The 26,630-nt window shown below is 41.8% G+C and overlaps 2 protein-coding genes across 4 annotated transcripts in view; both read left to right on the plus strand.

Annotated features, from left to right (window-relative positions):
• PODXL2 (podocalyxin like 2) overlaps positions 1-13,769 on the plus strand; it is a 73,131-nt gene extending 59,362 nt beyond the window's left edge. The window contains exons 5-9 of one of the 2 annotated variants that reach the window (XR_007243821.1): positions 744-900; positions 2,695-2,756; positions 5,740-5,919; positions 6,740-7,021; positions 7,672-13,769. Coding sequence is in view for 1 of the 2 variants with exons in the window: in XM_048488414.1 (XP_048344371.1) it covers positions 744-900; positions 2,695-2,756; positions 5,740-5,919; positions 6,740-6,949 (609 nt within the window). In the remaining variant the exon portion in view is untranslated. Of the gene's footprint in view, positions 1-743; positions 901-2,694; positions 2,757-5,739; positions 5,920-6,739 lie in introns of both variants that reach the window. The other variant, XM_048488414.1, reaches the window with a different exon arrangement.
• Positions 13,770-17,567: 3,798 nt separating this feature from the next.
• The window catches only part of ABTB1 (ankyrin repeat and BTB domain containing 1), a 48,934-nt gene continuing 39,871 nt past the window's right edge, over positions 17,568-26,630 (plus strand). Inside the window, exons 1-5 of one of the 2 annotated variants that reach the window (XM_048491681.1) lie at positions 17,568-17,696; positions 19,787-19,849; positions 22,307-22,362; positions 23,166-23,310; positions 24,757-24,916. In XM_048491681.1, coding sequence (XP_048347638.1) covers positions 17,641-17,696; positions 19,787-19,849; positions 22,307-22,362; positions 23,166-23,310; positions 24,757-24,916 — 480 coding nt within the window. In that variant the 5' untranslated portion in view covers positions 17,568-17,640. Of the gene's footprint in view, positions 17,697-19,786; positions 19,850-22,306; positions 22,363-23,165; positions 23,336-24,756; positions 24,917-26,630 lie in introns of those variants that run through there. The other variant, XM_048491682.1, reaches the window with a different exon arrangement.

Below are 26,630 nucleotides of genomic sequence, written 5' to 3' on the forward strand. Positions count from 1 at the left end.
CATAGCAAATAGTTCAATAAAAGTGTCAGCCCAGTTTGCTGCAGCAGTGAAAAAGGCAAACTCGGTGTTAGGGATTATTAGGAAAGGGGCTGAAAATAAAATGGTCAATATTATAATGCTCCTGTAAGGAGGTATGGCCTTATTTGGAATACTGTATGCAGTTCTGATCACCATACTTCAAAATGGGCCTTACAGAGGTGGAAAACGTACAGGAAAGGGCAACCAAGATGATAAGAGGGTTTGGAGCACCTTCCCCCTGAGGAAAGGATGAAAAAATTGGGACTTTTCAGTTTGGAAAAGAGATGGCTTAGGGGGAACATGGGAGAGGTTTATAAATTTCCAAAATACTAGAACTGGAGGCCATCCAACAAAACTGATGAGCAATAGATTCAGGACAGACAAAATGAAATACTTTTCTCCCAAAGCAAGTGATTAAAATGTGAAATTTGCTGCCAGAGGATACAGTGATAGCCACAGACATAGACAGCTTTAAAAGGGGATTAGACAGATTCATGGAGGATATGTCTAACAGTGACTTCTAGCCAAGGTAATTAAAATGAATGTCCACATTCAAATGTTATTAGCCTCTGAATTCCAGTGCCAGGAGTCAACATCGGGGAAGACTTTAGCCTCTATGCCCTGTTGTTGGACTTTCAGGGGAATTGGTTGGCCATTGTTGGACCAGAAGGACAGTTAATCTGATCAAGCTGGGATCTACTTATGTTCTTATGTTCCTGTTTCAGGAAGAGTTTCGATTGGAAAGGGGACCCCAGTTGCTGGCCCTGGTGGAGGAGGCTTTCTCCAGATATGAACATGGCTTGCAGAACCAATGGTGGATCTCCCTTAGCAAACCCAATGAGAATGACAAGCACCTGCTAATGACTTTGACTGGAGAGCACGGTAAATGCATTTGAAAAATCAGTGAGGGTTGGTGAAGATCTCTTCCTCCATTGCTTTTTTTTTCACTGCTTCTTTTGTCACATATAATACAATAACATCTATAAATAGGTTGTAATTCCCTTCTTAGATTCTTTTTTGGGGGGACTATTGTTCTATTGTTAGAATCTTGTTTTCTTGTTCTTAAAGTTCTGTGTAAATTTTGCTTTCCTTGGTTGCTTATCCTACTCTGCCAGTACTCTGTTTTTGTGCACTGACTATGGGGTTTCTCTGTGTCTATTACTTATTCCTTTCTCTGGAACAGAATTCAACATTCTGTTCACATAACCCTCATGGAACTAGCCAGATTTCCCAATTCTTCTTGCCTGGATTTTAAAAAACCCTTTTTCTCCTTCAGAGAGCAGCTGCATTCCAGAAATGATCTGTGTGTAACACTTGTCACCCAGTCATATGGGTTTTTTAATTGTCTACTGAGTGTTGCCACAGTTAGCTATGAATCTGAATAGATCAGCAGTGGGGGGCGAGCAGGGAATGTTTACCCTTTCCCTATTTTTCCCCATCCTGGTGTGGCTCACTTACATGTCTAGTCTACCTGGAGGAGTTTGGGAGAGGCAGAGGAAGGGACCTGGTTGCATCCCCTCCCCCACTTTGACCAAAGCTTAGCTAGGTAACCCCCTTCTGAGAAGTCGGCAAGCTTGTTCACATGCTGAGGAAGGGGATCACACAGTGATATGATACTTATTACTGTTTCAGTGTGCCTTTTTTAAAAGCTGATTATCTGCGGGGGTAGTGCTACAATATTTGTTGTACTAATACTTTGTTTTTCTTCTTCGAGTACAAGTCCATAGGGCTTGAGTACAAAATAGCTTTGCATACAAAAGGCAAAGAACACCCTCAAACAGTGTCATGTTTCCTCTTTAATAAGGTGTTTCTTTAAAGGGTGGTTTTTGTACATCTTAGGCATGAAGCGGGATGCTTTTCCATTTATGAACAATGGTGTCAGGATGGCTAGTGGTCCTAGATGAGTCCTCCAGCAGGGACCTGCAACTGGAGCAATTGCCAGTAATCTTGTTAATTGCCAGAAGAAGGGTTCTGGATCCAGTCTGAAGTAATCTCCACCTTGCAAAGTGATGATCTTACTGGTTTTCCTCTTTAGCATTTTATGGTAGCAAAGAAAGACTAAAATAGTTGGAGAACAGTACTTTTAACAGCTCACATTTGCACTGTGCTCATAGTTAGTTTGGAAGTTCCCCCAGTTTAAGAAGAAATGTATCTGAAAGCCGAGAACCAAAGTATTTTATAATCATGGAACAATTACAGGTTTTGCTTACCTAGAAAGAAAACTGAGTTTATAAGCTTTCCACTGGCCATCAATTCAGCTAGAGTACTTGTATATTTTGAGGATCTGTGTAAAGCACAGGCAGTATGTGGCTGGTTGTGGATGAGATATATTCACAGACTTGATAATGGGGCGCTCAGTGAAATAGTACAGGTTCTTCTGATGATATTTAAAATGAATATCAGAGATGAGAAGAAAAAAAATCTAAAATCTGTTCACATCCTTTTACCTTCCCTTGCTTATACCCATCATAGCAGCTGTTAAATTTGCTTTTGGATCCTAAAACAGACCTACTGCATATAATAACAATATCTAATGCCTGTAATTACTGTACTGCCACAAAGCAAATATTGTTTTAGTGTAGACGTGTTTCTCCAGACTTGTGCATAAGCTGAACAAGAGCATCTTGAACTACCGGTAATACTTCTATTTTTCATGTTTCTGTGTTCTTTTCCTAGGAGTCATCCCAACCAATGATGTTCTCCAGGCACTGGATGACATGAGGAGAAGCTTAGCTGAGGTAAGACCTTCGAATACAGAGAAGACAGGGCTGCTCCATTAGCCACTTGGAAGAATGACCCAATTTAGCTGGGCTTTGAGCTGAGGCTGGGCAGTGAGCTCAGCAATTTGCAGCAGATAGATCTTCTCTCTTGTCTTTTGAGTCATCAAATGCCACTTTTCATTAGCTGATTTAAAAGATTGTCTCCTGATTATGTAAGGTCTTTTAAAAAAAACACAAGACCGGTTGCGTCTTAAAATCCTGCATGTCCGTGATGATGAGAATAGAGAAACACACATCACATTGACTTTGGTTAAAACTATCTGCAAGTATTTCCAGTGGAGTCTTTGAGGCATGATGAACCTTCTTACAATTTCTGTTCACTGGGTTTGCTTAGAGATCGTTTCAGGATAACTTTCTTAATTTCTGAGGTGCCCTAAGAACTGGCAAGAAAGTTCTTCATGTCCCTCTTTTCAAATGAAAACAATAACCACGCTGTTTCCCTAAGCAAGGCTTGTGCCCAATTCAGTTTTTTAAAGGTCATTACAAAGCTCTGTGGTTCTTAAATTATTATTATGATTATTAATTCATTACATTCTAAAGCGCCCCTCCCCTTTTCGGACTCAGGACAGTTAACAACATAATTGCATAACATAAAACCAATAACATATCTAAAACAGTCTAATTCTAGAGCTACAACTAACAGACAAATCAAGGTGGTGACACAATTTACAAGTTTACCTAAAAATCAGATTTCACATCCAAACAACCTTGGTCCATGTCAGATTCAGTCCATCTGCCTCAACAGCACCACCCATAATAAAGTTTGAACATTCCCAAAATAAGTTAGCAGGTGTTGCAGAACTGCAATAGGTCCCCCAAGGCCCTGGTCTCGCTTGGCAAAACGTTCCACCAGGTCAGGGCTGAGAAAGTCCTGGCCCTGGTTGAGGGAAAACAAATCTCTTTCGGGCCAAGGACCATGAGCAAGTTCTCATTTGCTGAACGTAAAGTTCATCAGAGGACATAGTGAGAGAGAGATGGTCCTGCAAGTACACTGGCGTCAGACCATATAAGGCCTGGAAACCTGCTCAGGGCATTTCTGCAGGATCATTGAAAGAAAGCCATAGGCCCAGTTTGGCTGCTGCATAATAGTCCTACTAGTGGGAGACATCAATGAAATATCTTGTCGACATGTTATGGGGTACCTTGTTTACATGTAATGAGAAGCATATTTGTATGAATAAACCTTGCTCCAGAAAGATAGGCCCCTTCCGCACATGCAGAATAATGCACTTTCAATCCACTTTCACAATGGATTAAAAGTGGATTTTGCTGTTCCGCACTGTAAAATGCAGCTTGAAAGTGGATTGAAAGTGCATTATTCTGCATGTGCGGAAGGGGCCATAGTCATGCAGTTTTTTTAAAAAAAATCTGGATAGATATTCTTTCTCATATAAGTAATTAAACAAAAACTAACAAGTAGAATCTTTGAGGGAAAAATGGGTTACAAAATATTTTAATCACATTGGGAGACTGTAACACTTCTCATAAATTACCTCATATCCAATAGATCCCTTTTAATTTTCCAAATAACTGTGACAACAGTGAACTCACTATCTAGAAGAATTCCAAATAAAAAAAAATGTTGTAATATCATTTTATTAGGACCAAACCAAAGTATCAGCATAATGAGAAAGCTTTCATGTTTCTTGGAATTTTTCATCCGACTGGAATTTTTCATCATCATGTTTCTTGGAATTTTTCATCCGACTGGAATTTTTCATCATCATGTTTCTTGGAATTTTTCATCCGACTGGAATTTTTCATCATCATGTTTCTTGGAATTTTTCATTTAAAAACATCATGGAGAAGCCTCCGGTCTGCAGTTTATGGAACATTAAAATGAAATACACAACATGTTCCTGGGTTTCAATCTGTACCAATGACTAAACAATTAAAGAAAAAAGCCACCCCCTTAATCAGACATATTTTATAACTCAGTTTTTATTTTAACCAGAAATCAAAGCTGACTCACAAATGCTGGATAATGCTAACCCTTGTTAATGTTTAAAAGTCTGTTCAGTGACATATAAGTGCTCAGGAACAATTAAGTACAGATGAGTCTGGGAGGAAGGGATAAAAGAGAAGATTGGGTACTATTCCTATGTTTACTACTAATGGTCTACAGCCAAAACTCTGGCTATAAATTTCCAATGGACATGTAAACTTCAGCTCTTCCTATTCAGCTGTTTTCTGCTTCTTGAGTTCCCTAGTCCATAGCCCCTGTAACCTCTCTTGAACATCCATCTTCCATTATGGATGATAACATCCTAGGACTCCTCCTATTCTTAGCCAGTTTGGGATGTTTGCTCATTGGCTAGAAGTGTATGGTGGTTGTTGATGTTCCTCTTTCGTTCAAACCACATGCTCCTTTTTTGTTCTCTCCCCCTTAAAGCGAAGGCTTAAACTGGCACAAAGGGAGAGCAGTGGTGGTGAGTTAAACAAAAATCAGGATTGTTTCACTCAGTGGGTTCTTTCTTTCTGTGTGTAGGGCTGAGTAAAGTGTGGCATATTCCATTTTTAGCATGTGAAATGAGCAGTAGTAAATTGGCAGGAAAACTATGCCTCCTGCGTTCTACATAAAGTAGAGATTTAAAGAGCAATGGTCTATTAAATTCGGCTTAATCTCAGGAAAGCATTCTTATGATTGCATCATTTCCTGCTTTATGTTGACCATCCTTAGCTGCATAATTAATAGATCTGCTAAAACTTTAATAAAAACTATTTACTCTTAACAGAAGTTCATCTGGTAAAAGAGAGAGTTTTACCTATGATATTATTTAGCTTTTAAAAAATCTCAGGATATTAACACTGTAGGGTAATCTTCAGCCTCCAGCCCTATTGGTTTCACTGAATTCCTGCTGCTTGTCGTTGTTTTCAAATGTGTACCAGACAGTAACGACTGTTCTTTCAACCACTTGTTCTTCTTATGGATTGTATTCAGATTGGAATCCAGAACTATACAACCACAACGAGTTGCCAGTCGCGACCCAGCCAGACCCATAGTGACTATGGGAAGCTCTTTGTGGTGTTAGTCATTATTGGCTCAGTCTGTGTTATCATCATTGTCATGGGACTGATCTACAACTGCTGGCAGAGGCGCTTGCCCAAGATGAAAAACATGGTGAGTCCCTATGTTCATACACTAGAAGTTGCCTTCTACTTGGTCTGTTAAAGTCTGTTCTGTCTGGCAGAGGCGATGTGGAGTTTCAGGCAGAGGTCTTTCAAATCCCTACTACCTGATCCTTTTAACAAGAGATGCCAGGGATTGAACCTGGGATTTTCTGCTTGCATAGCAGATGCTCTGTCCCTGAGCTACAGCCTCTCCTCACCTGCACAACTGCTTGAGTGTATAGTCCGCAAAAGACTGAGGTTGGGGGTGTTTCCTAATTACCTATCTTCTTTCCCAGGTGTCAGAATGCTATGACTATGGCCGTTTCCGCATGGAGGCGGAAACGGCTAGGTCGGCGCATTGTGCGCCGACCCGACGACGCTGGGACCGTCTGCACGGACGGTCCTGGAAACAGCCGGGCAGCCGGCGCCACGGAGCGCCGGCGCCTGGCCAACCCGGCATGTCCCCGGGCCTCCGGCGCTTCGCCGAGGCCTGGGGACACGCCCCCCTGGCCCTGCGCGCCTGCAGGGAAGCGTGTCCCCAGACTTCGGCGTATGAAGGCAGACAAACTGTAGATGCGAGGTGGGGAGGCGTCGATGAAACGCTGCCGTTATTTCGGCAAGCGGCTTCAGCGGCGTTCCCAACAGAGCTCCAAGCACTCTGGGGAAACGCCGGCTGGGCGGCGGCTGGGCGGCGGCTGGGCGGCACAGCTGCGATGCAGCTGCGCCCCCTGTGCGAATGGTGGCCTGGAGACGGCATTTTTGCCATCTCCAGGCCGCCATTAATTGCCCATGCGGAAACGGTCTTACTTTTTGTTTTTCTTCTCTTCCAGTCACATGGTGAGGAGCTACGCTTTGTTGAGAATGGCTGCCATGATAATCCCACCTTGGATGTAGCCAGTGATAGCCAATCAGAAATGCAAGAGAAGAAGCCAAGTGTGAATGGTGGGGCATCCATTAATGGTCCTGAGAGCTGGGATGTCCTGATCAACAAGCGGGCAAGTGAAGAGGGTGATGCATTTGAAGAAGATACACACCTTTAAACAAAAAGACCATTCAAGTACCTGACTGTGTTCTTGCTTGACTTAAGGACTATATGGTGAACTTCTTTTCAGGTTTGCTATGGATCTGCCCATCATGGTTCTGAGGCATGATCATAGACTTGGAACCAGGGGGGGGGGGGGGGGCGTGTTTGTGTGTTGCTGTCAGTTAGCGCCAATGCTTCAATCACTTTTAAATGCACTTAACTCTTGCTCTTTAATAGCAGTGGAGAATGGCCAGGTATGGAAAATAAAAGGAGACAATAAAAATAAAAGGCAACATTGCCCCTGAGTGGCATTGACCAAATGATTCATCATGGAAGCAGTAAGCTAGTTTCACATAGGGAGAATCCTGTTTCAGAAAGTACAATAGGAGAAGCAGTGTCAGAAAGCAGTGTGTATTTCTTACCTAGGCTTTGGGTGTGGTGTGTTAAGCCAGTCTTGCAATTAGCCACTCTACCCAGTTACTCAGGATGAGCAACAATTCTCTCTAGTAAGCAATTTAGCAGACTGCTCCAGTTGCCATCTGGCACATAAGGATGAGTAGTTGGGCTAATGGATTTTTTTGTGTGTGGGCTGGTAAATTTTTAAAATTTCTTTGAAAGGCTGTTTTTAGACAGAGCAAATGTATTCCGCACAAGTAGTGGATGTTTCCTCGTGCACTCGCTCTAGATTCTAACAGGATAGATTGTCTCACCATCCTACCTAATGCTGGTCTTTTGCAGTACAGACTCTCTTTTGTGGATCCAAAACATCTCATGGAAATTGCAGACTTTGATCCAGCCCTTCACTGAACTACCTTGGACAGTCTGGTTTCAGAAAACGGTTCTATTTCAAACATTGAGTGAATTCCTGCTATCTCCTCAACAAGACTGCTGGACTGGCAACAAGAGAGAACGAACCCAATAGCAAAAAAGTCCTTTTTCTAAATCTCAGCCTGAGAGGTCTCTCTCACTTACAGAGTTACCATAACAGCTAGGCTAATGGCTGCCTCTAGTCTTGTTTGATTGATCTTGAATGAGGAAGAGTTGTGAAGTCTAAGCTTGTGAGGGTTTGGGCAGAGAAGACAGATGGAAACCCTCGTGTATTTATCTGTACATTTGGAGCAAATTGGATTTGTGCTTGATTCTGCATTACAGTAATAGATTGGTGTAAACAGTTGGGGCAAACTCAAGTAATATCCTTGAGCTCAGATCCAAGGTCTCCTGTATGAATGCTTTTTTGGCATGCCTTAGACAAGTATGGATACCCTAGCGTTCTCAGCAGGCAGTTCTTAAGAGTATGCATATTTTTGCATATGCAGAATGTTTGTGCTCAAAGATGATGACTAATCTGTGTTTGCCTCATTTTGTCAAGGTGTTACACTGCCTTACACCAGAATAGCTTCATGGCTTGTGTCACTGCAAGAAAAAAAAAACCTATCTGCTTTATTATCGGCTGTATTTGGTCTTTAAAAGATCTCTCACTCATTCACACCAACACACCAATAAATTCATATATATTTAATAAGGACTGATAATTGAAGTCCATTAATATCTCATCTGTAGTTCACGCTGAGCACATAAAACAATCTCTTACCAACAGAGTTTAATTCCATATATAAATATCTAAATACTGTGCAAATGTCATCTCGGTACAGTATTATATAGATTTTTGTAAAAGAAGTTACATATCTGTAAAGTTTATAACAACCCTTTTTAGTCTGTTCCCAGTTGGATGATGTTTTTTTATTATTTAGGTATTATAATTATTTTAGGGCAGCACGTCCCACCTTGTGGGTGGGCAGCTAGCACAAATTCTCTTGAACTGGTGCTTATCTATTTATTTTTAAAAATCTTCTGCTATTCTAGCGTTCTCTTGCTCCTCTGGTCCTAAGGCGTGCAGCTGGCTCACTTCAAGTATCCCTGACTTTCTTGCATTGTCACCTCTTAGACTGACAGCCATCTTGATGTACAGTTACTCGTGTCTCAGCTCACTGAAATCAGTGGGCTTAGACTAGAGTTACCTCTGCATAGGACTGTACTGTCAGTCTCAAAGAATTCACCCATTCTGTTAATTCCAAGGTGAAATCTCATTGACTCCCATCTGCTTGCATGCTTCACGATGTTCTCCCTCTAATATAGCATTTAGAACTGGAGTTCCTTTCATGACCACCAGCTGGTGCATGTTCATTAGGGGTGGGAACCCATGTACCATCTTGTAGCATCTGTGCCTACCTAGTTATTAAATACTAGACTGAAACTTTACAGTGCCATGAGAAAATAAAAACCCTTCCTAATCTGTTTGTCAAGCTGCTGCACACAAACAGGTTTTCATCACAGGAAGTGATGCAAAAGTGGTGCCCATAAGGCTGCTGTTTGATGAGCACTGGTACTAAGCAGCTTGCTGTAGTATATGATGTACTGGCTGTTTGATTCAGAACTTTCTATTAAAATACATAAACAGTAATACGTTGTGTAAAAACATATAGCCACTGATAAACCATTTCAACTACCATGATTGCATTTTCTTACATCTGGACGAATGGAGTGCCATCGCATAAAATAATTCAGTATAGAGAAATGTTTTACATGCTTAAATACTCAGAGATGATGGGGGAGGAGGAGAGGCCTATAAAGTAATGTAGAACTTTTATAGGACACAAATGGGCATCAAAGGGGAAAACTGATAACTTTCCACTGGGGGTCCCAGAGCTAAATCCCATGTTCTTCATCTTCCCTCTATAACATGAGGAACATAATTTTGGCCCTCACCCCAATGCATTTATTAGAAGCTTTCCATGGACAAGTTGTCATGTTGTGACATTTCCTGGTCTTCTTTCAGGGATGAAATGTTCTTTGGAGCAGGACAAGATTTATCTTCAACCATGATGTGATTTTCATCGACCATATGGGGGTATTTTTACAAAAGATTTGCTTCATCATCTGTAAAGTCCTAGCATCTTGATTTCTTAAGGGCCATTCTTGATAGCATGCTTTGTGTTCATTCTTCATTCTTCAGAGGCAGGCGGGTGAAAGGAAATGAGAAGAGATGCATTGGCCTGCAATATTCTGCTAAGGCTCTTCCAAATATCATCCTTCAAGAACAAAATGTCTGTATTATGAAAATTAATATTTTTATCAGCATTATATGCTTCCTGGAATGGATGGTGGAGCATTGAATCAACCCCATGCTGTTTGATATCTTTATGACTTTTGATTGAAGATTCAATTTTTTAATTTTTTTTAATGTGACTCAAATTTAGCTGAGCCTCTTTTAAAATTATCAGACTAGAAGACCACCTTATTTCCTGTTCACTGAGGCACTGTGATGGCTGACTTTGCCTTTTATTTTGAACCACACTGACCTCTGGTGGTATTTGGGAACAAGGTTCAGTGACAATTTTAGTGCTGCCGTGCTTTTGTCCTTGTTTCCTATCACCATTCTGGATTTCAGAACAGTTAATTGACAAGAATTTGCATATTTTTGTGTTTGTTAAAAGGAAGAGAACAAAACCTCATTTTAAAGAAAAAATCTTCTCATCTGAAAACCAGGTGGTATAGTTCAGTGGTGACCCCTTGCAAGTTGCTTCTGATAATGGAGTAAATTTGAGTATCTCTGTATTTTCCTGATGAAAACTGTGAAGAAGGAAATCAATTATTTTCTTTAGAAAAGAAATGACATACTAGGTCTAATCTCAAATAATGGCATATTAGATCTAATCTCAAGTGAAAAGAGAAGCTTGCAGAACATTCCCAAGCTATCTAGAATCAAACATTAGATAGAAAAATAGCCCTAAACTTGGGTGGGGGGCGGAGAAGGTTGCATCATTGATTGCATGAAGCAAGGTAGGAATAATAAGGAGCAATGCCAAATAAAAATAGAAACACACAATAAATAACTCAGAAAACTTGGTGCAATGAATACCTTCTGATTGAACACATGTTGAATAGCCCTGTTAGCTTCTAGCAGCAAAATAAAATGTGGGTCTGGTGGTACCTTAACAACTAAATAACAAAATGCCTTCCTGTAAAAGCGTTTGTATCAGAGCTCACTTCATCAGATTCATCTGATTTTTTCCCCTTGCTATAACTATTTTATTGCTATAACTGCCATACTAGAAAACTAAGTAGAATGTTCTCATAAAAAACCAGTTGTGAGTGTACCATTTTAAATTCTATTAAGTGGCTTCTTTGCTAGTAAGCTAGTACAGCCTCTTCAGAATTACCTTTTTTTTTTAGAACTAGCAAGTGTGTATTCATATCAAAAATGCAAAGGTGCATGGCCTTGGAAGAGAAGGAACACAACACACTAATAGACTCAGGGAATAATCCACAGCCATTAAAAAAATGAGGGTACTCTCATAAATATCAAAGATATACATGGATTGCACCCCAGCTCTGCTATTAATCCACTCTTCAAGAGCAATGTACACCACAGCAGAGGGGTCTGGCTGAAGTTAAGACATGCTTCTAATATAAGGATATGGCTCAAGAAAGCTTAGTGGCTCTGAGATTTGACTCTTATAAGAATATGATGTCTGGACATTTTTTTCAGAGTTAGGTAGCAGAGTAAGAAGTTGTCTCTTGTATCTCTTAGATTTGTTTCTCACATTTTGTTCACTGCAATAAGCTTTTGTGTGGCCCTGAAAATTCTTTTATCTGATAGTTGTAATTTCCATATTGAACTTCTCCTTTACAGAAGTCCAAGGTGAATTCCAGAGACTGATAAACTGTAATTGTTTTCTCAGATCTTTCCTTGAGTGTCACCATTTTTGTAAGGTAAACTTATATTGTGAGGTGCTTGAATAATTGGAGCAGATAACTAAGGTGAAAGTAATGACAACTTGGGTTAGAGTGGAAAAAATGATTCAATTCTCATAGTAATTCTCTGTCAATTTAAACTGGTTAGACTTCTTCCAAGGACTGCTGCCTGTAAAGACTCAGCATAAGAAATTTCCTACACAAATACTTTATCTATAGGGATCTCCAATTAATAGAGGCCTAGTTTTTACAGACAGCAGCTGAGGTGGCAAGTCTGTATTGAGACTATTCCACTTCAGAATGCAGGTTGTCACTATCGCAGACTTTTCTAAACACAGAAAACTAGTGAGTCAGGGACCAGCCTATGCTAGAGTTCTTCTCTCCTCACTACCTAGTATCCCATTTGCTAATTATTTTTGTTTGCTTGCTTGTTTTGCATTGGGGGAATATGATGCCAAGTGAGCCTCTATCTGCAGACTCAACTCTCCAAACACATGCAGTTTGTAAGAATTAGGCTTACATGTTAGATAATCACATGTGACAACTTTTACATTTTGCATCAAATTTCGTACAAAAAGCTTTATCCATTTAGGATTTTTAAAAAATGTTCTCCATTCTATATAGAACAAAAGATGCACAATGTTCTTACCTTGCCATATGGGAACATCACATACATATAGTTTGTCATGTGTACATGTTAGAAAACCATGGCCAAGTATAGCTTTCAACAGTGCTGCATGGATTTGTGAAGTAGATGTCTTCTGAAAATACATGATAGTGTCGAGGTGAAAATGTTTTTTTTCTGACATCCTAGGGACATCACTTGAAGAGGTCTTAAAGTGTTACTCAAAAAGGGAAATAATGTATCAGCAAATTCTCAGTTTAGGAATAAGTAGCTTATTTTCAGAAAATAGCAAGAAGTCACTTGGGCATAAAGTGATTCAAATCTTGTTTCCACTTGTTTCCACTTGTGGGCCCTTTCAACCATTGTGAAGAGTCCACCCCTCTGCTTGGAGCACCTTCCTCTGGTATGTGGCACTTTCCAGCTGAGTGAAAGACTTTTTTTGGTCTTACATGAGCAGAAGAGAGTAACAACAGAGGAACCTCCCCTGCACTGAAGGACTGCCTCTGCAGTGGAAAAGGATGCTGCACAAGGAGAAACAAGGCTCAGGATCCAAGCTGGTATACTTTCCGGCTTGAAGTGAGAAGCAAAATGCTTGCAGAAGCAAATAATATTTAGCTTTGTGGGTTGGTGCCTTTATCTGGGAGACAGCTGTGATATCCTGGTCCAAGCGAGGTGCACTAAGGAAGAAAGTGCTATATTGGGGTCACCTCAGATTTTGAAAACTGTTGGCTTAGAACACTTATGGTGCAGAAGCCTCTCTGCTGGTGATCCAAGCAGCGAGAGGGTTAGAATAAATTCCCATTCTGATTCCTCTCAGGATGGTCTATCTGGGCATTGTCTTCCCTGGATCTCTGAAGCATTCCTGCCTTCCCAAACACACACTCATTGTTTATTTCTGACAGCCAATGCCCAGGTTCCCTACTTTTGGATATTATTCTGATATTATTCTAGTCTTTCGTTGTATGCTGATGAAGACTCTCGTGTTATTCTTAATCCCACTCCCAGCTCTTGAATTTGTGCATTGCAACTGAGGAGTGTAGGATGGAGGAAATCTCCTTGAAACTATTACAGTGATTCCTGTGTGGAGGTTTGTGATACATCAGTATTATTTTAGTAGGTTTCAGGGGAGGGTTTTCTTTAGATTTGTTAAAGAATGTATGCAACTAAGAAGCAACAAGGACAATCTCATGTAAAGATGTTGCAAGGAAAATATTGGGAACACTGCATGATTCTTTTCTCTGTTCTCATCCCCACTTATTTTTCTAAGCAGACTCACAGTGTTGGCCTTCGTTTTGGAGAGCTCCTTTGATACACATAAAGGGAGGATTGTTTTCTCAGTGAAAGGCTTACTCACTGCAAATATGTAATCATTTTATCATCTGTCATTTCATTTACAAGCATATGTTTCCTAGTCACAAGTGGCACTTTTTGAAATAAAGTTTCTGGTCAGAACACAGAATTTCTCTGGCTACATTTTTTGTCCAATGTATATTTTTCACTTAGGCTCTCTATGAACAAAACAGTCAGTGTGTTCTATGTATGCAATACATGTTATGTGTGATGCACAACTTCGTTAACAGCTATTACTTAACTTTGCTGTTAGGAAGACCAGATAGGATAAACTGAACATTGACTGAAAATAACCACAGGAACATGATAACATTTATATTTCTGCCCTTCCCCCAAGGAAAACAGAGGCCCTTTCCCCACTTCATCAGTGAAAGTGGAGGGGATCCCTGCTCCGTGTTCGGCGCGCGGTTTCAAAAAGGTGTACTTCCGACCAGGATCCGAAATGACGCGCGCTGAGGGGTGGGAGGAGCGGCAGAATCGGGGTGATTGCGTTGTCGATGCGTTGTCACTGCTGGTGTAGTGGAGAGTGCTGCAGGACCCCGGGATATTTGCCGTGAGGAGCGCGCATCTAATGGTGGGTGGGGAATCGACAAGAGTAACATATTAGAACTGCAGGCTTAGTTAAGACAAAGCAACCTGTTCAAGGGCACTGAGATACATAGCAGAGCAGCGATATTAATTCAAGACACTGAATTATTGAACAATGGGTTCCATTTTTATCAGTGCAATCCTAAGCAGAGTTACTTTGGTCTAAGCCTATTAATTTCAATGGGCTTGGACTGAATTGATACTGTTTAAGATTGCACTATTAACCTGCAAGAGAAAGGCAATAAATTTTCTGCTATAAAAGGGCGAGGGACAGAACTTTCTGCAGGACAACAGGAAACGGAACTATCGGAACTGCCATAATTAGGCAAGAAGAAGTCTGGAAATTAAAACTGGTTTATAGATCTGGGAAAGAGAAGTGACTGCAACAGAAAATGAGGCCACACCAGTTACACAGATGACTCATTCTTTTCCCTCTCACTAGTGAAGGGGCTATATCAAGCATATCAGTGTCAAGTATCACCGTGTGAGAAAGCTGCCAGCAAAGAAGATAATCAAAATGATGTCTTCACAGGTGCAGATACCAAGCCACCTGGCAGAATTCAGTTCCAGTGTCTGTGAGAAACAACGAGCCTTGTGTCCTACCACAAGTTCTACTGAGAGGGGGTTGGAAGAAATGGACTGGACCCTGTTGCTTCACATTGCACAGACCATTTCTTCCAACGTATAGTGCATGTGTATGTTATATGAGGATGCTTGGAACTGAATGATCCACTGAATGATCAAAACTATTAGAGTGCTTCCGTACCATCTAGAAAGAGACCTAAAAACCCATAGTCCAAGACACTGTATACAGACAGGACGACACTCCCAGATTACTAGAAAAAACTGAATTGGGAACATGTTTCTCCCTTGAAATGGGAAGCTTCAGGAGTATCACAAAATGATTGCTACTTTCACAATAGCTAGAAAGTCCAGCAGGTTCTTAATATAAGAAGAGACTGAAATGAAATACTTCTGCATTCAACAATTAAAATTCAGAATATTGTTGCTTCAGAGTTAAGGACTACTTCTCCCTGTGGTCCAACTACATTCATCAGGTGTGTTACAGGAGAGTAGAACCATGGTGGCCTACTCTAGGCCTTTTTAAGTGATCGTACTGGAGCAAAAATGACTAAACTAAGGCCACTTTTGTGTCTCGTAATGAGAAGACAGGCGTCACCCAAAAAGGCAGTAATGCTTGGCAAAGCGTAAGGCAGCAGCAAAAGAGGAAGACCCAACATGAGATGGTTTGAATCAATCAAGGAAGCCACTGCCTTCAGTTTGTAGGACCTAAGCAAGGTTGTTAACAATAGGACATTTGGGAGGACATTAATTCATAGGGTCATCTTGAGTCAGAAGTGACTTGACAGCACCTAGCACACACACTGGAGTTTTAAAATGGGTCGCTGGTAGAAGTCCCAAATCCATCTTGTTTTTCTCAGATGCTATAAGTTGCTCCTGTTTACAAGGGCTAGCATCTCAGTTCACCACTTGATTTAGTCGACCTATACTTCTGGTTTTAAAATATAGTATTTTTGTAGGTGCTTAAACTTATTCCTTACATGTCTCATTAGAGTGGTTAATTATTTTTGGTAGTCTTCAATGGAATTTGAGGACAGTAGTAACATAGAAGAAACATGAACAAGAGATAATATGTAAAGTCAGACAATAAGATACACTGTGAAAAAACATAAAGATATATAATAATTACACAGCAATAAGATTCAACAGCCCACCCTCTTACAATGCCATTCTAAGCAGAGTTGCACCCTTCTTAGCTCATAAACTACAGTGGGCTTAGAAAAGCTAAGCAAGGTTGGCCTTGGTCAGTGTTTCAATAGGAGCACCAAGGAATACCAGCACTGCTAGGCAGAAGTGAGCAATGGTAAACCATCTCTGTCAGTCCTTTGCCTTGAAAACTTCAAAAGATGGTCATACATCAGCTTTGACTTGACCACAAAAAAGTCACTATTAGTCTCAGCCCTAACAGGCAGGGGGAGATCTTAATAAGGGATGGTTGCCCAGCTGGAGATGGAACAGTCCAGGAGGAGCTGATTTTTCTCCCCTTTCCGACTCTCAGGCAGTGCCTTTTGCTTCACACCCTATTGGAATTACTTTTGTCATCGGGATATTGGTGTTTGAGGCCACCACGTCAGATACCTGGGACAATCGAACCAAGGAAGGTAGCTAATGGTGGAAGCAAGGAGAAGCTTGACCTGGCTTCCTGAGTTGCCTGAAAGTGCCTCTTGGGAAAGTCGTGAGAACTTGAGTGGCATGCTTTGAAGGATAATGGTTGGTTGTTGTGACCCTCTAACTGGGGAAACTGTCATTGAACAGGAAGATAGCATTCTCCCACATTACAAGACTGTTGCAAAACACCTGCGCAGCTCGTCTCCCTGCCCCTGCGACGTCTTATGGGGATACTGTGAGGATACAGGGCAGGGCACGAAATCGCACTCTTGTCAGTTTCAGCTCCTCTCTCCCCATCCTGCTACCAGTGCTGCAACTATCTTTATAGGATTGCAGAAAAGCTGATTCTGCGACATGATGATTAAAACTACTGAGGATATTTGCACCAAGAGCGCAGTTTTGTTTTTAATCACACATTTATATCATTCTCTACCACCACCACCCCCCTTCCCCTTTATAAACTTGACTTCGAAAGACTGTGAATTTCGGCCCGGACCGCTTTTATTTCAGAAGAGCCAAGCGGCGGCGAGGCAGGCACAAGTTAATTCAAGATTGTGCCTATTGTTTCCTAGGAACCATGATCTCTTCCACCGTTCCAGCCTGGGCGGGGAGGCCCCGGAGCGAAAACCAACCGGGAAACCGGCGCAACAGCCTTCCGGGTCAGTGGGCACGGCTTGCAGCAGGGTTCCCGCACCTGTCATTTCAGCGGTCGCGTTTCCTTCCGCCCATCCGCGCTGCGGGATAGAACGCCCAGTGGCGCGCGCGTTCGGGGTTCTGGAACCAGGGGGGGCGACTGGCTGTTGCGGGTTCTCCCACGCACAGCAGCACCAAGCGGAGCGCGGGCTCGTGTAGAGAGCGAGAGGCAGCGGTCGCCCTGCACGCTTCTCTCGATCCAAGGGAATCCGGCGATCCCGCTGTGCCGCGGCAACCCCGGCCACTCTAGAGCAGACCAGGGGGGCGGGTCCGCCTGTGCGCCACTGGCTTGCTAGGAAGGGCGGAGAGAAAGCGAAGGCAGGCAGGCAGGCAGGCAGGCAGACGAGAGCGCAGGGCCCGGGTTTGCAACATCGGCTCCTTGGCCGTGTTTACATCAGCCGCCGCCTCCCTTGCGCTGCGCCCTCGCCGGCCTCGGCCTCCGCTGCCCGCTCCTTGGACGCGTCCCCCCAGGCAGGGTCAATGCGGCGCCTTCCGCCGGCCGGGCCATGGACACGAGCGACCTCTTCACCAGCTGCAAGAAGGGCGACGTGGGCCGCGTGCGGTGAGGCCAGGCCCAGAGGGGGCTGGGGGAGAGCCGACGGCAAGGGTGGCGCGGGCTCTGAGCATGCTGAGGCCTGCCTTCGGGCTTGGGAGCTGCTCTGGCAGCATGGCACGTACTGTCGCTGTTTTTTCTTTGGGCACCCCCCCACACACACTCTGCATATACAGGCCGGCATTAAATCTACGTCTATATATACGCTGGTGTGTTCACTCATGTTCTATATGCTGGCATTAGTTCAGCGACTCCAGATTTTACTCTCGAAACTTGGCTTCAGTGCTGAGTTCAGTGCTGGAAGCACTGTTATATTTCTTTTTCTCCAGTGCTGAGGCTCTCCCCTTGAGTGATAAGATAGGCGAGGTTTATCTCTGCTTTGACCAGCAAACCCTCAGTGTGCCCTCTCACAAATCTGCTTCTATCTGAGCTGATTAGGAAGAGCACAGTCCAAGGCTGCTGTCAGGTGGTCTGTAGGAAGATCCAGGGTCTCACTCACATTGGCTCCGTTTTTCCTTGCTAACTGTTAAAAGCGTTATAATGTTATAACAGTTGGGTTTCAAAACAACAACCCCTTCTTCCCCCTTTTGGTTGTAAGGAAAAGGACTGGAGACTTTTCATTTAAATAAAAGCTGAGAATTCAGAGAAACTCTCATGTTATGGCAAGATCATTATAATATAAAGTTGTGGCAATCTAGCCATTTCCCAATTTAAAAAACAAACAAACCCTCAAAAAAGGCCTCTGGTGGAGTGATCCTAGGAGTGTTTGAAACTAAGAAAGCATGGGGGAAACAGGCATGCTACACTGGTCATGTGAATGAATACCTTTGAGCAGTAGCAATGAGGCCTACATGGAGAATCAATGCAGTGTGGAAAAAGCCTAAGAAAGTGCATATGGGTGGAAAAAATAGTTTCTGAGGGTTTGTCCCAGTTTGTCCCATGTGTATAATTCAAAATTCCTGAAGTAGTTTCATGGGAAGGAGGAGCAGGGGAGTGTCTGTCCCGTGTTTATGCCGCTCCCGGCATTTATGCTAGTTCAGCTCTCCCTGCTGGCTAAGATAAAGAAACACCTCCTTTAAAAAAATGAAAGTTAGAGAAATTTTGACTTCTTGCAGATTGTTTTATTTTGATTGTTTATTCTTGTTATGGTTGCTCTTTTAGTTGTCTGTGTTTGTCCACATCTCCCCCAACCCCCAGCCATTATTACTTTTACCACATTGCTTCATGTCTATCGTCAGAGTTCTCAGTTTTTACTTTAAAAAACAAACATGGTGACTTCTTTCTGATTAGCAGCTTAGACTCTGTCCAGAACAGCTGAGGATGCCAGATAATCCTAGACACCAGAGCAAGATGCGGACAGACATAAAAGGGCAAATTGCCTTTTAAGAATTTACAAGCATATTTTTTTCTGACTCAGATAAATATATATTTTCCTTTAAAATTTATTCATCCAAGATTGTTTTAACTGTTGTTGGTTTTGCCAACATATTCTTTAGGGCCTTTCAAAACAATTCTGAAAAGACAAACTGTATTTTTCCTTAATTGTCATGCTCATGGTAACCTACAGGTACAACATCCTAATCCTTTGTAATTGATGGAGATAACATTGACATAGGGAGGAATGACTAGTTGTGAAGAAATTACATTAGTTATTACATTTTTAAAAAATCAGGAGATACATGCTGCAGTAATTTAGCAGGGTAGCCTTAAACACAAGGAGTGGATTTATTTACTGGTAAAGGTTATGGCAGGTAAGGTTTATGTTGTTGTTTTGTTGTGGTTTTAGTGGATTTTCTTAAGGTTTCCTGGTCACTCTTAGCCTTCAGTAGTGTAGTGTGGATGGTAACATTTGTTATTTAAATGGAAGAGTAGTTACACGGTCAAAAGTAGAGAATTTGCCGTTCAGTAGTTGACACTGGGTGTTTAAATTGTTGCTTCTTTGTGGTTCTGTTGTGTGAAGTAATGCATTTGCATTGTATTTCTTCATGCTACTACTACATAAAAGCCTAGTTATAATCTTCAGAATTGGGGAAGCTATAATTGAATAAGTAGGCTGGTTAAACTCTGAAGGGCTAAGCTGTTTCTTTTCTGTCTTTTAGGTACCTTTTTGAACAGAGAGATGTTGAAATCAACGTCCGGGATAAATGGGACAGTACCCCTCTGTAAGCATTTTGTTCTTTAGACATATGTTGTTTGGTAACTTCTATGGGACTTTTAAGTCTTTTCAAGTTTGGTTATATTTTCTGCTATTTTTTTCTGTTAGTTGATTAGACTGTCTACTAATGGAAATTTATTTTCCTCACTTGTAAGAATTACCTGGATGATGGTAGAGTCCTGTTGCCACTTTCAGGGGTGGGGGTGGCAGGTGTTTTAATAGCATAATATGAACTTGAGAAGAGCCATTGAGGTCAGTTTAGTCCAGGATTCTGTTTCCCATAACTGACATTCAGAGGCATCTGGGGATTTACAATAAGGTTGTGAAGGCAACATTACTTCCAATTGTATGTTTCCCTTGGGTGTTGTTCAGAGGCACACAGTCTACTGTCATAGTGGCAGGCATTTCAACAAGTAGGATAGTTCAAGTACCTCTGTGCATGAGTACCTTGTATAAATCGCCACCACTTGGCCTGATGATGGGAGGCATCGAGGCACTGACCAGGATGATGGCCAGATTTTGTCTGTTCCCACCCAGTTGTGTCTTAGGTGCATTCCAAACAGGATTTCTGTTTTGTTGACCAAAGGCCAGCTTTAGGAGAGCCTTCACAAAATGTGGTGCTCATTTCAGCCATGATTTGGCTGGGGCTTTTAGTCCAAGCAAAAGGAAAATCTCCTTTGCACCAATTTAAAAAGGAAATGAGAAATTAAAATGTGGAATTATCTGCCACTGGGCATAGTGATAATCACAAGTATAAATGGCTTTAAAGGAAGTGAGACAGATGCGTAGAGGATTAGTCAGTCAATGGCTACTTGCCACGGTGAGTCAAGGGAACCTGCGTACTCTATCTGTCTTTAACTGCAGCTCAGCTATGAAGGTGGAAGGGCGTGTTGATTTGTGTGGGTGAGAGTTGTGGCATTTCTGAGCTAACATGAGGGATGGGGACAGCAGTTTGTGGGCTGGGGCTGTGTGGAGGCTGTCTGTACTCATGCCCATCCCACTCATTGCTGATTCCACAGTGTGTGTGCTGTTTCATGCCTCTTTATAGAAGGTCCCTTAAAATACAGTCTGTTATCCCATTGCACTCAGTGGGAGCCCTATCAGCTTGATGGTCCTCCTTTGTAGCCCTGCTCTGATTTCTCTTTTGAGGCCAGGAGCTCAATTATATACAAAGATTATTAAACTGCCCAACAATGTAACTTTGGAATGTAGGTGTTCATTATTGAATGGTGGGAGTTTTGGGAACCTGCTTTGAATGTAATTTGTCTTTGACTGCTTGAATGCATTTTAGGATGAGGATTAGGAATGCTTAATAATTGCATATTGAAAAATGTGTTTAGGAAACTGTGCATAGGTATCTGGAAGGAATTGTCCTAGATGAGTTCTGGGAGTATGGCAGACCAGCTTCAAGTAGTTTTAACCAGGTTGTTGTTTAGTCCTGCTTATTTGCACATTACAGAAGTTTATACCTTGGGCTGTTTTCTCATTCTTAGGGAAAGAGGCGCTTATCCCCTTGTTAGAACAGAAAGATGTGGGTCATTTTGGGAGCACTAGATTAATTCAATGGCCATTTCCCCATTGAGAAATTAAAGCCGGATACAACCAGGTTTCAAAAGAAACAGCACCTTTTCATCGCTGTTTCTCCCTCCCCACTGCAGCGTGTAGTGAAGACCTCGATGTCTTATCACAGATTCAAGCAATGTAACACTCCCCACGAACACGTGTTCTGCTCAGTGGGTCTGTTCTTCCTCGTCCTGATTGGCTGTCGTGTTGTGTTGGGGCGGGAACTGTTTTTAAAAAAACTTTTCTTTTTGCGCAGCTACATTGCTACGTAGATGCATAGGCAGAATTTCCCCACTTTCTGATTGGCTATTGTGCTGGAGCGGGAACACTACTCCACCCCTGATTGAAAATTCATGTTGTTCTTCTTCTCGTTTTTATGTAGCCATGCATAAACAATTTATCAAAATCATTATACCATAGCTTCCTATTTAAATTCCTTCATAGCCATGCCCGCCGCAGCACAAAAAAAAAGCTGTGTGTGCTTTGCACACAGCCCAGTGTGCTCTGATTGGCTGGAAGGGAAGAATAAGGGAAGAATAACCTGCGTCTGTCCCCTGTTTCTCCCCACTGATCCGGCTTCGGAGCATGATTGGGAAAAAAGATGCACTTCAATGCAGGTTCTGGAAAAACATGGGATAAGGCGGGGAGCGCGTGCCAGACCTGGGATGAATCCGTGTTTGGCACTTAAGTGGTGGGGAGTTCTTGCTTAAACCGTGTTTTTTCACGTATCGCGTGATAAATTGACCCTGGGGAATCTACCATTGTAACACCTTGGTGATTCTAGGGTTTTCATTACATATTACAGTATGTGGAGCATTGGAATCATGGTGTGTTCAATAGACCAATCATACTTTCATGTTTGAGGGTGAATTGCTGACCTGCTTCTTCTTCTTCTTAACAGATATTACGCTTGTCTCTGTGGACATGAGGAGCTTGTTCGGTACCTTCTAGCCAGTGGTAAGAGAAGGGTTGAGATATTTCTATTCTCGGAAACTGTAATATTTGAGACTAGCTTTTGGTTCTCTGGGTCTCTTTTTAGAAAGTTTGCTATTTACAGCCAGTTTATGTGTTTAGAAACCATACAGTTGCTGTGAATCTGCTTGCTATGCAGAGCAAACAACTTGACATTTTTTGCAAGGAGGAACTTCTTCCATAAAGACTAGATTTTTAAAATGCTGTGGTACTAATCCTAGAGCAATATTAAAGTTGCATGATCTGTTACAAAGTTGCTTTGCGCACAGCCCGCTGCGCTCTGATTGGCTGGCAAGCTCCACGTCACCCCCTACGGCGGGAAAATAAACCTAGATCCCCTGAACCTCCCTATCGATCTGGCTTCGGCTCATGTTTTTTAAAAAGGTCCACTTCCATGCAGGTTTTTTAAAAACACGTGATAAAGGGGAGAGCGCGCACCAGAACTAGGATGAATCTGTTATTGGCAGTTAAGCAGTGGGGAGTTCTTGCTGAAACCTTAATAATAATAATTAAAAACCTTAAGATTAATTGACTGTGGGGAATCGACCTTTGTTTCAGATATTTGTTTTCTTTTATTGGGATAAGCTTTTTTCTAGCCCATATTTCAGCAAAAATGCAACCTATTTTAGTGTAGTCGCGGGCAGAGTTGCTGTTCTAAATCCATTGAAGTCAGTGGCTTTCAGCAGAGTGTACGTGATTGGGATTGTGTTGTCAGTTGTATATAATATTTCCATGATACTTTTAACTTCAGATTTTACACCTAAGTACAAAATGGTCTTGATTTACAGGTGCAAAATGTGAAGTAAACACCTTTGATGGTGAGCGCTGTTTATATGGGGCCTTGAGTGATGCTATCCGGCGGATGCTGAAGGAGTACAAGCAGATCACAGCCAAATGCATGAAGAGAGATTACTATGATGGCTTCCTTCAACGGTAAGGAGATGCAGTCAGATTTCAGGTAAAGAGGCTTTTTCCTTAAAAGCACTGATATTATTCCTCTCCATTTCAATGACCTTATCATCCCTATATCTGGAATGAGTGACCTGTTGGCTTAATATTAATTGAGGAGGCTCAAAAGGTTTATGGAGATTTTAGCCTGGGTATAGTTGCAGCAAGAAGCTTGCAAAGCCCCTGTTGGTGCATAAAAATCTGAGATTTGAGTTTTCCTTCTGTTCAAAAAAGCAGTGGCCAAGGTAATATTGAAACTGACCTGCAATACTCTTCCGCAGCATTAGTGACAGACGTTCTTTTATATATGCAATATTAGCCATATTTCTTTAGATTCCTGCTTAAAAAGTACAAGAGACTTACATGTGTTCCTTTATCTCAGTGTGTGAAACTGTCAAGTTAACATTGGGGAAATTCTACTCCTGTATAAATTCTCCTCCTCCAAGAGATCTGCCAATGAGGCCTTTTTCTTGATGCTCATGAAGAGTCCCAGGTTGCTAAGAGCATGTGGGGCAGGAAATGGCAAGATGGTTCAGAGGCAGCAGCAGCTTATGCATGCTCAGCTGCAGCTACATAATTTTGTCTATTAGCAGCGGGAGTGTTTTAGTGATTACAGCTGGAAAGGAGTGAAAATTTATGGCGTCTAAACTTTATCATCCTGGTGTTCACAACGCTTCTTGACTTTACAAATGCTAGTATTCTTAAGCCTACTTTGGAAGCTATAACTTTTTGGAGCTTGAATGCTTTGGAGCATTCAGCAAACTATACTCTGTCCCACCAAAAGATAAAAATGTGGTTCTGCGTTGTTTGGTAGAAATGAAAGTAGTGTGCTTCCGCTGTAGGAAAGAAGTCCCAACATTAAAATGGCTGTCACAGATAAAACCACCTGTATCTCTGGAATCCCTTGGGCTGTCACAGTGGTTTTAACTACTTTCTGTTCAGTGGCCCCGAGGATTCTCCCCCACTAATTTTTTTTAAATTCAGACCCCCCCCCTTTTCAAAATGGCTGTTACATGTAAAAACACTTGTATCTCTGGAATCCCTTGGTCTATCACAGCAGTTTTAACTGATTTCTGCTTGGGGTCACCTAGGGGTTCTTCTCTACCCATCAGTTTTTCAAAACTCAAACCTTCCAATTTCATCATTTTTCCCTGGTTCCGTAAGATGGCTACCAGCTCCTTTCAATACAAAGAAGGTCCAGGAAGTTACAGTGGATTAATTCAACACTGAGGTTCTATCTTTCTGTGAGAGAAGGTATAGTAAGCAATGTAAGGTTATTTGTTCCTATATTGTTGTTATTTTTGGTCTGATTGCAGGAGTAGGTTTGAAAGCTTTTACAGTTTAAAATAGTTTTAAAATATTGTAAATAAAGAGTTGTAATCCTGTTATGAGTGGTCATAAAACCGGAACCTCCCCCCATTTGCCTTGCAGACTTCTGGAGCAGGGTTACCAAAGTGACATTGTCTTTATTGTCCATGGGAAATCCTTCTGTGCCCATCGCTGCATACTTGGTGCCCGGAGTGCATACTTTGCAGAAATGTTTGAGACCAAGTGGAAAGGAAAGAATGTCATAGGACTAAAGCACCCACTGGTAAGGATTTCCACTCTTTGCTTTTCATGGAGTGTGTCTGCAGTTGTACTTGGTGCTTTTGTAGCTTCTATCTTGCCAGGATCAGACAAGTGAAAAATTGTCATTTGAAAACAAGGAATAATATAATACTGGAGAAGGACAGGCTGAAATCACTTCTGAGTGTAGGTTGGGCCTTCGGCACCAGACCCACATTTGCTCCTGTCTGCGATGCAAGTGCAGGCAGGGTTGTCATGGGGTGGACAAAATACAGTGTATCAGCATTGGTGCATCCTTGGTGCAAAGCTAATCTTGAAATCAGCCATTGCAGACATATTCTTAGTTATGTTTATTAAGATTCTTGACCAGAAAAGAGAGTCAGAAGGACATTACTAGAGCAGATTCTTTCTCTGATGTATAAATCCAATTAATTTAACAGTAGAGACAAGTAGAATAGTATGGGAATACTGTTCTGAGCTACAAAATGAGCATTGTGAATTAGATTTTAAACCCCTCATTGTTGATGTCCTTGTATTATCTACCAAAGAATACAAGAGACCATTCGAAAGTTTTTATCAGTACTGTTATATCTCTTTCTCCAGCGTTAGTCTAAATTGTAGATGTGCAATAACATTTTATTTATATGTGTTTCAATGGATGCAGTCCATATTTCTTTTTATACAGTCATTAGATACCTCTACTCTATTTTAGGTTTGCACACATACTATTCTCAAGTTCTCCTGCACTCAGCATATGTACAACTGCACATTTAAACTTACTGCACATTTAAACTCACAGACAGGCAAAGAGAGTGTCCATATACCTCAGTTCATAGTACTAGATCCAGCCAGCTTTTTCACTCAGTCTCAGTTCCATTCTTTACTACAGCCTTCAGTTTGCCTATGCAAGTCCCTTGGTCCCAAGGACGTAAGTAAGGGTGTGTGTATTTCCCCCCCATTACATGTCCGAAGCTCCACCCCCCATTTGTGGTTTTTTTGTATTTTTAAGTTTTTTTGTTTTGGGCCTGCAGGGGACACAGCTTTTAGGCTAGCAGTACCACAATTTCAGGGATTTGTTGGGAGACTCTCCTGATGATACCACCCAGGTTTGGTTCAGGTGGTCCAAAGTTATGGACTCCCAAAGGGGGTGCCCCCATTCCCCATAACTTTGGACCTTCTGAACCAAACTTCACCAAACCTGGTTGGTATCATCAGGAGAGTCTCCTAAAGATACCCTGAAAGTTTGGTGCTGTTAGCTTAACAATTGCACCCCTGACAGCAGGCACCCCCCAAATTTCCCCAGATTCTCCTTTTAAATCCATTCCCTTCGGCATGGATTTAAAGGGAGAATCTGAGGTCCCCAGCTAATGAAGATGGGGCTACATTTTATTTCTTGAGATGCAGTGAAACTTTTTTACTGTTTTGCATCTTTTTTTTTTAGAAGGCCACATCCAGACCTGGAAATACAAAGTGGTTAAACTAAATGTGAATTGTTGTATCTAGAGAACTGCGCAAAGCTGGTTGGATGAGCATATTTGTTATTTGTAGGACTGGTAGACAACTTGCATAGTATTAAAACCTCATTTATGGTAATAAATGGTATTTTAAAAATCTAAATAGGTTTTCCTCTGTGAAAAAGCATAAAAGCAGTATTATATTACCAGTTCTCAGCCAAATGCCCCAACAGATCAGGGGAAGTGTGATGACCATCCTGTGTTGTTTATGTTCATGGGAACAGA

The sequence above is a fragment of the Sphaerodactylus townsendi genome, linkage group LG03 (assembly GCF_021028975.2).
Source record: "Sphaerodactylus townsendi isolate TG3544 linkage group LG03, MPM_Stown_v2.3, whole genome shotgun sequence".
NCBI lineage: Eukaryota > Metazoa > Chordata > Lepidosauria > Squamata > Sphaerodactylidae > Sphaerodactylus > Sphaerodactylus townsendi.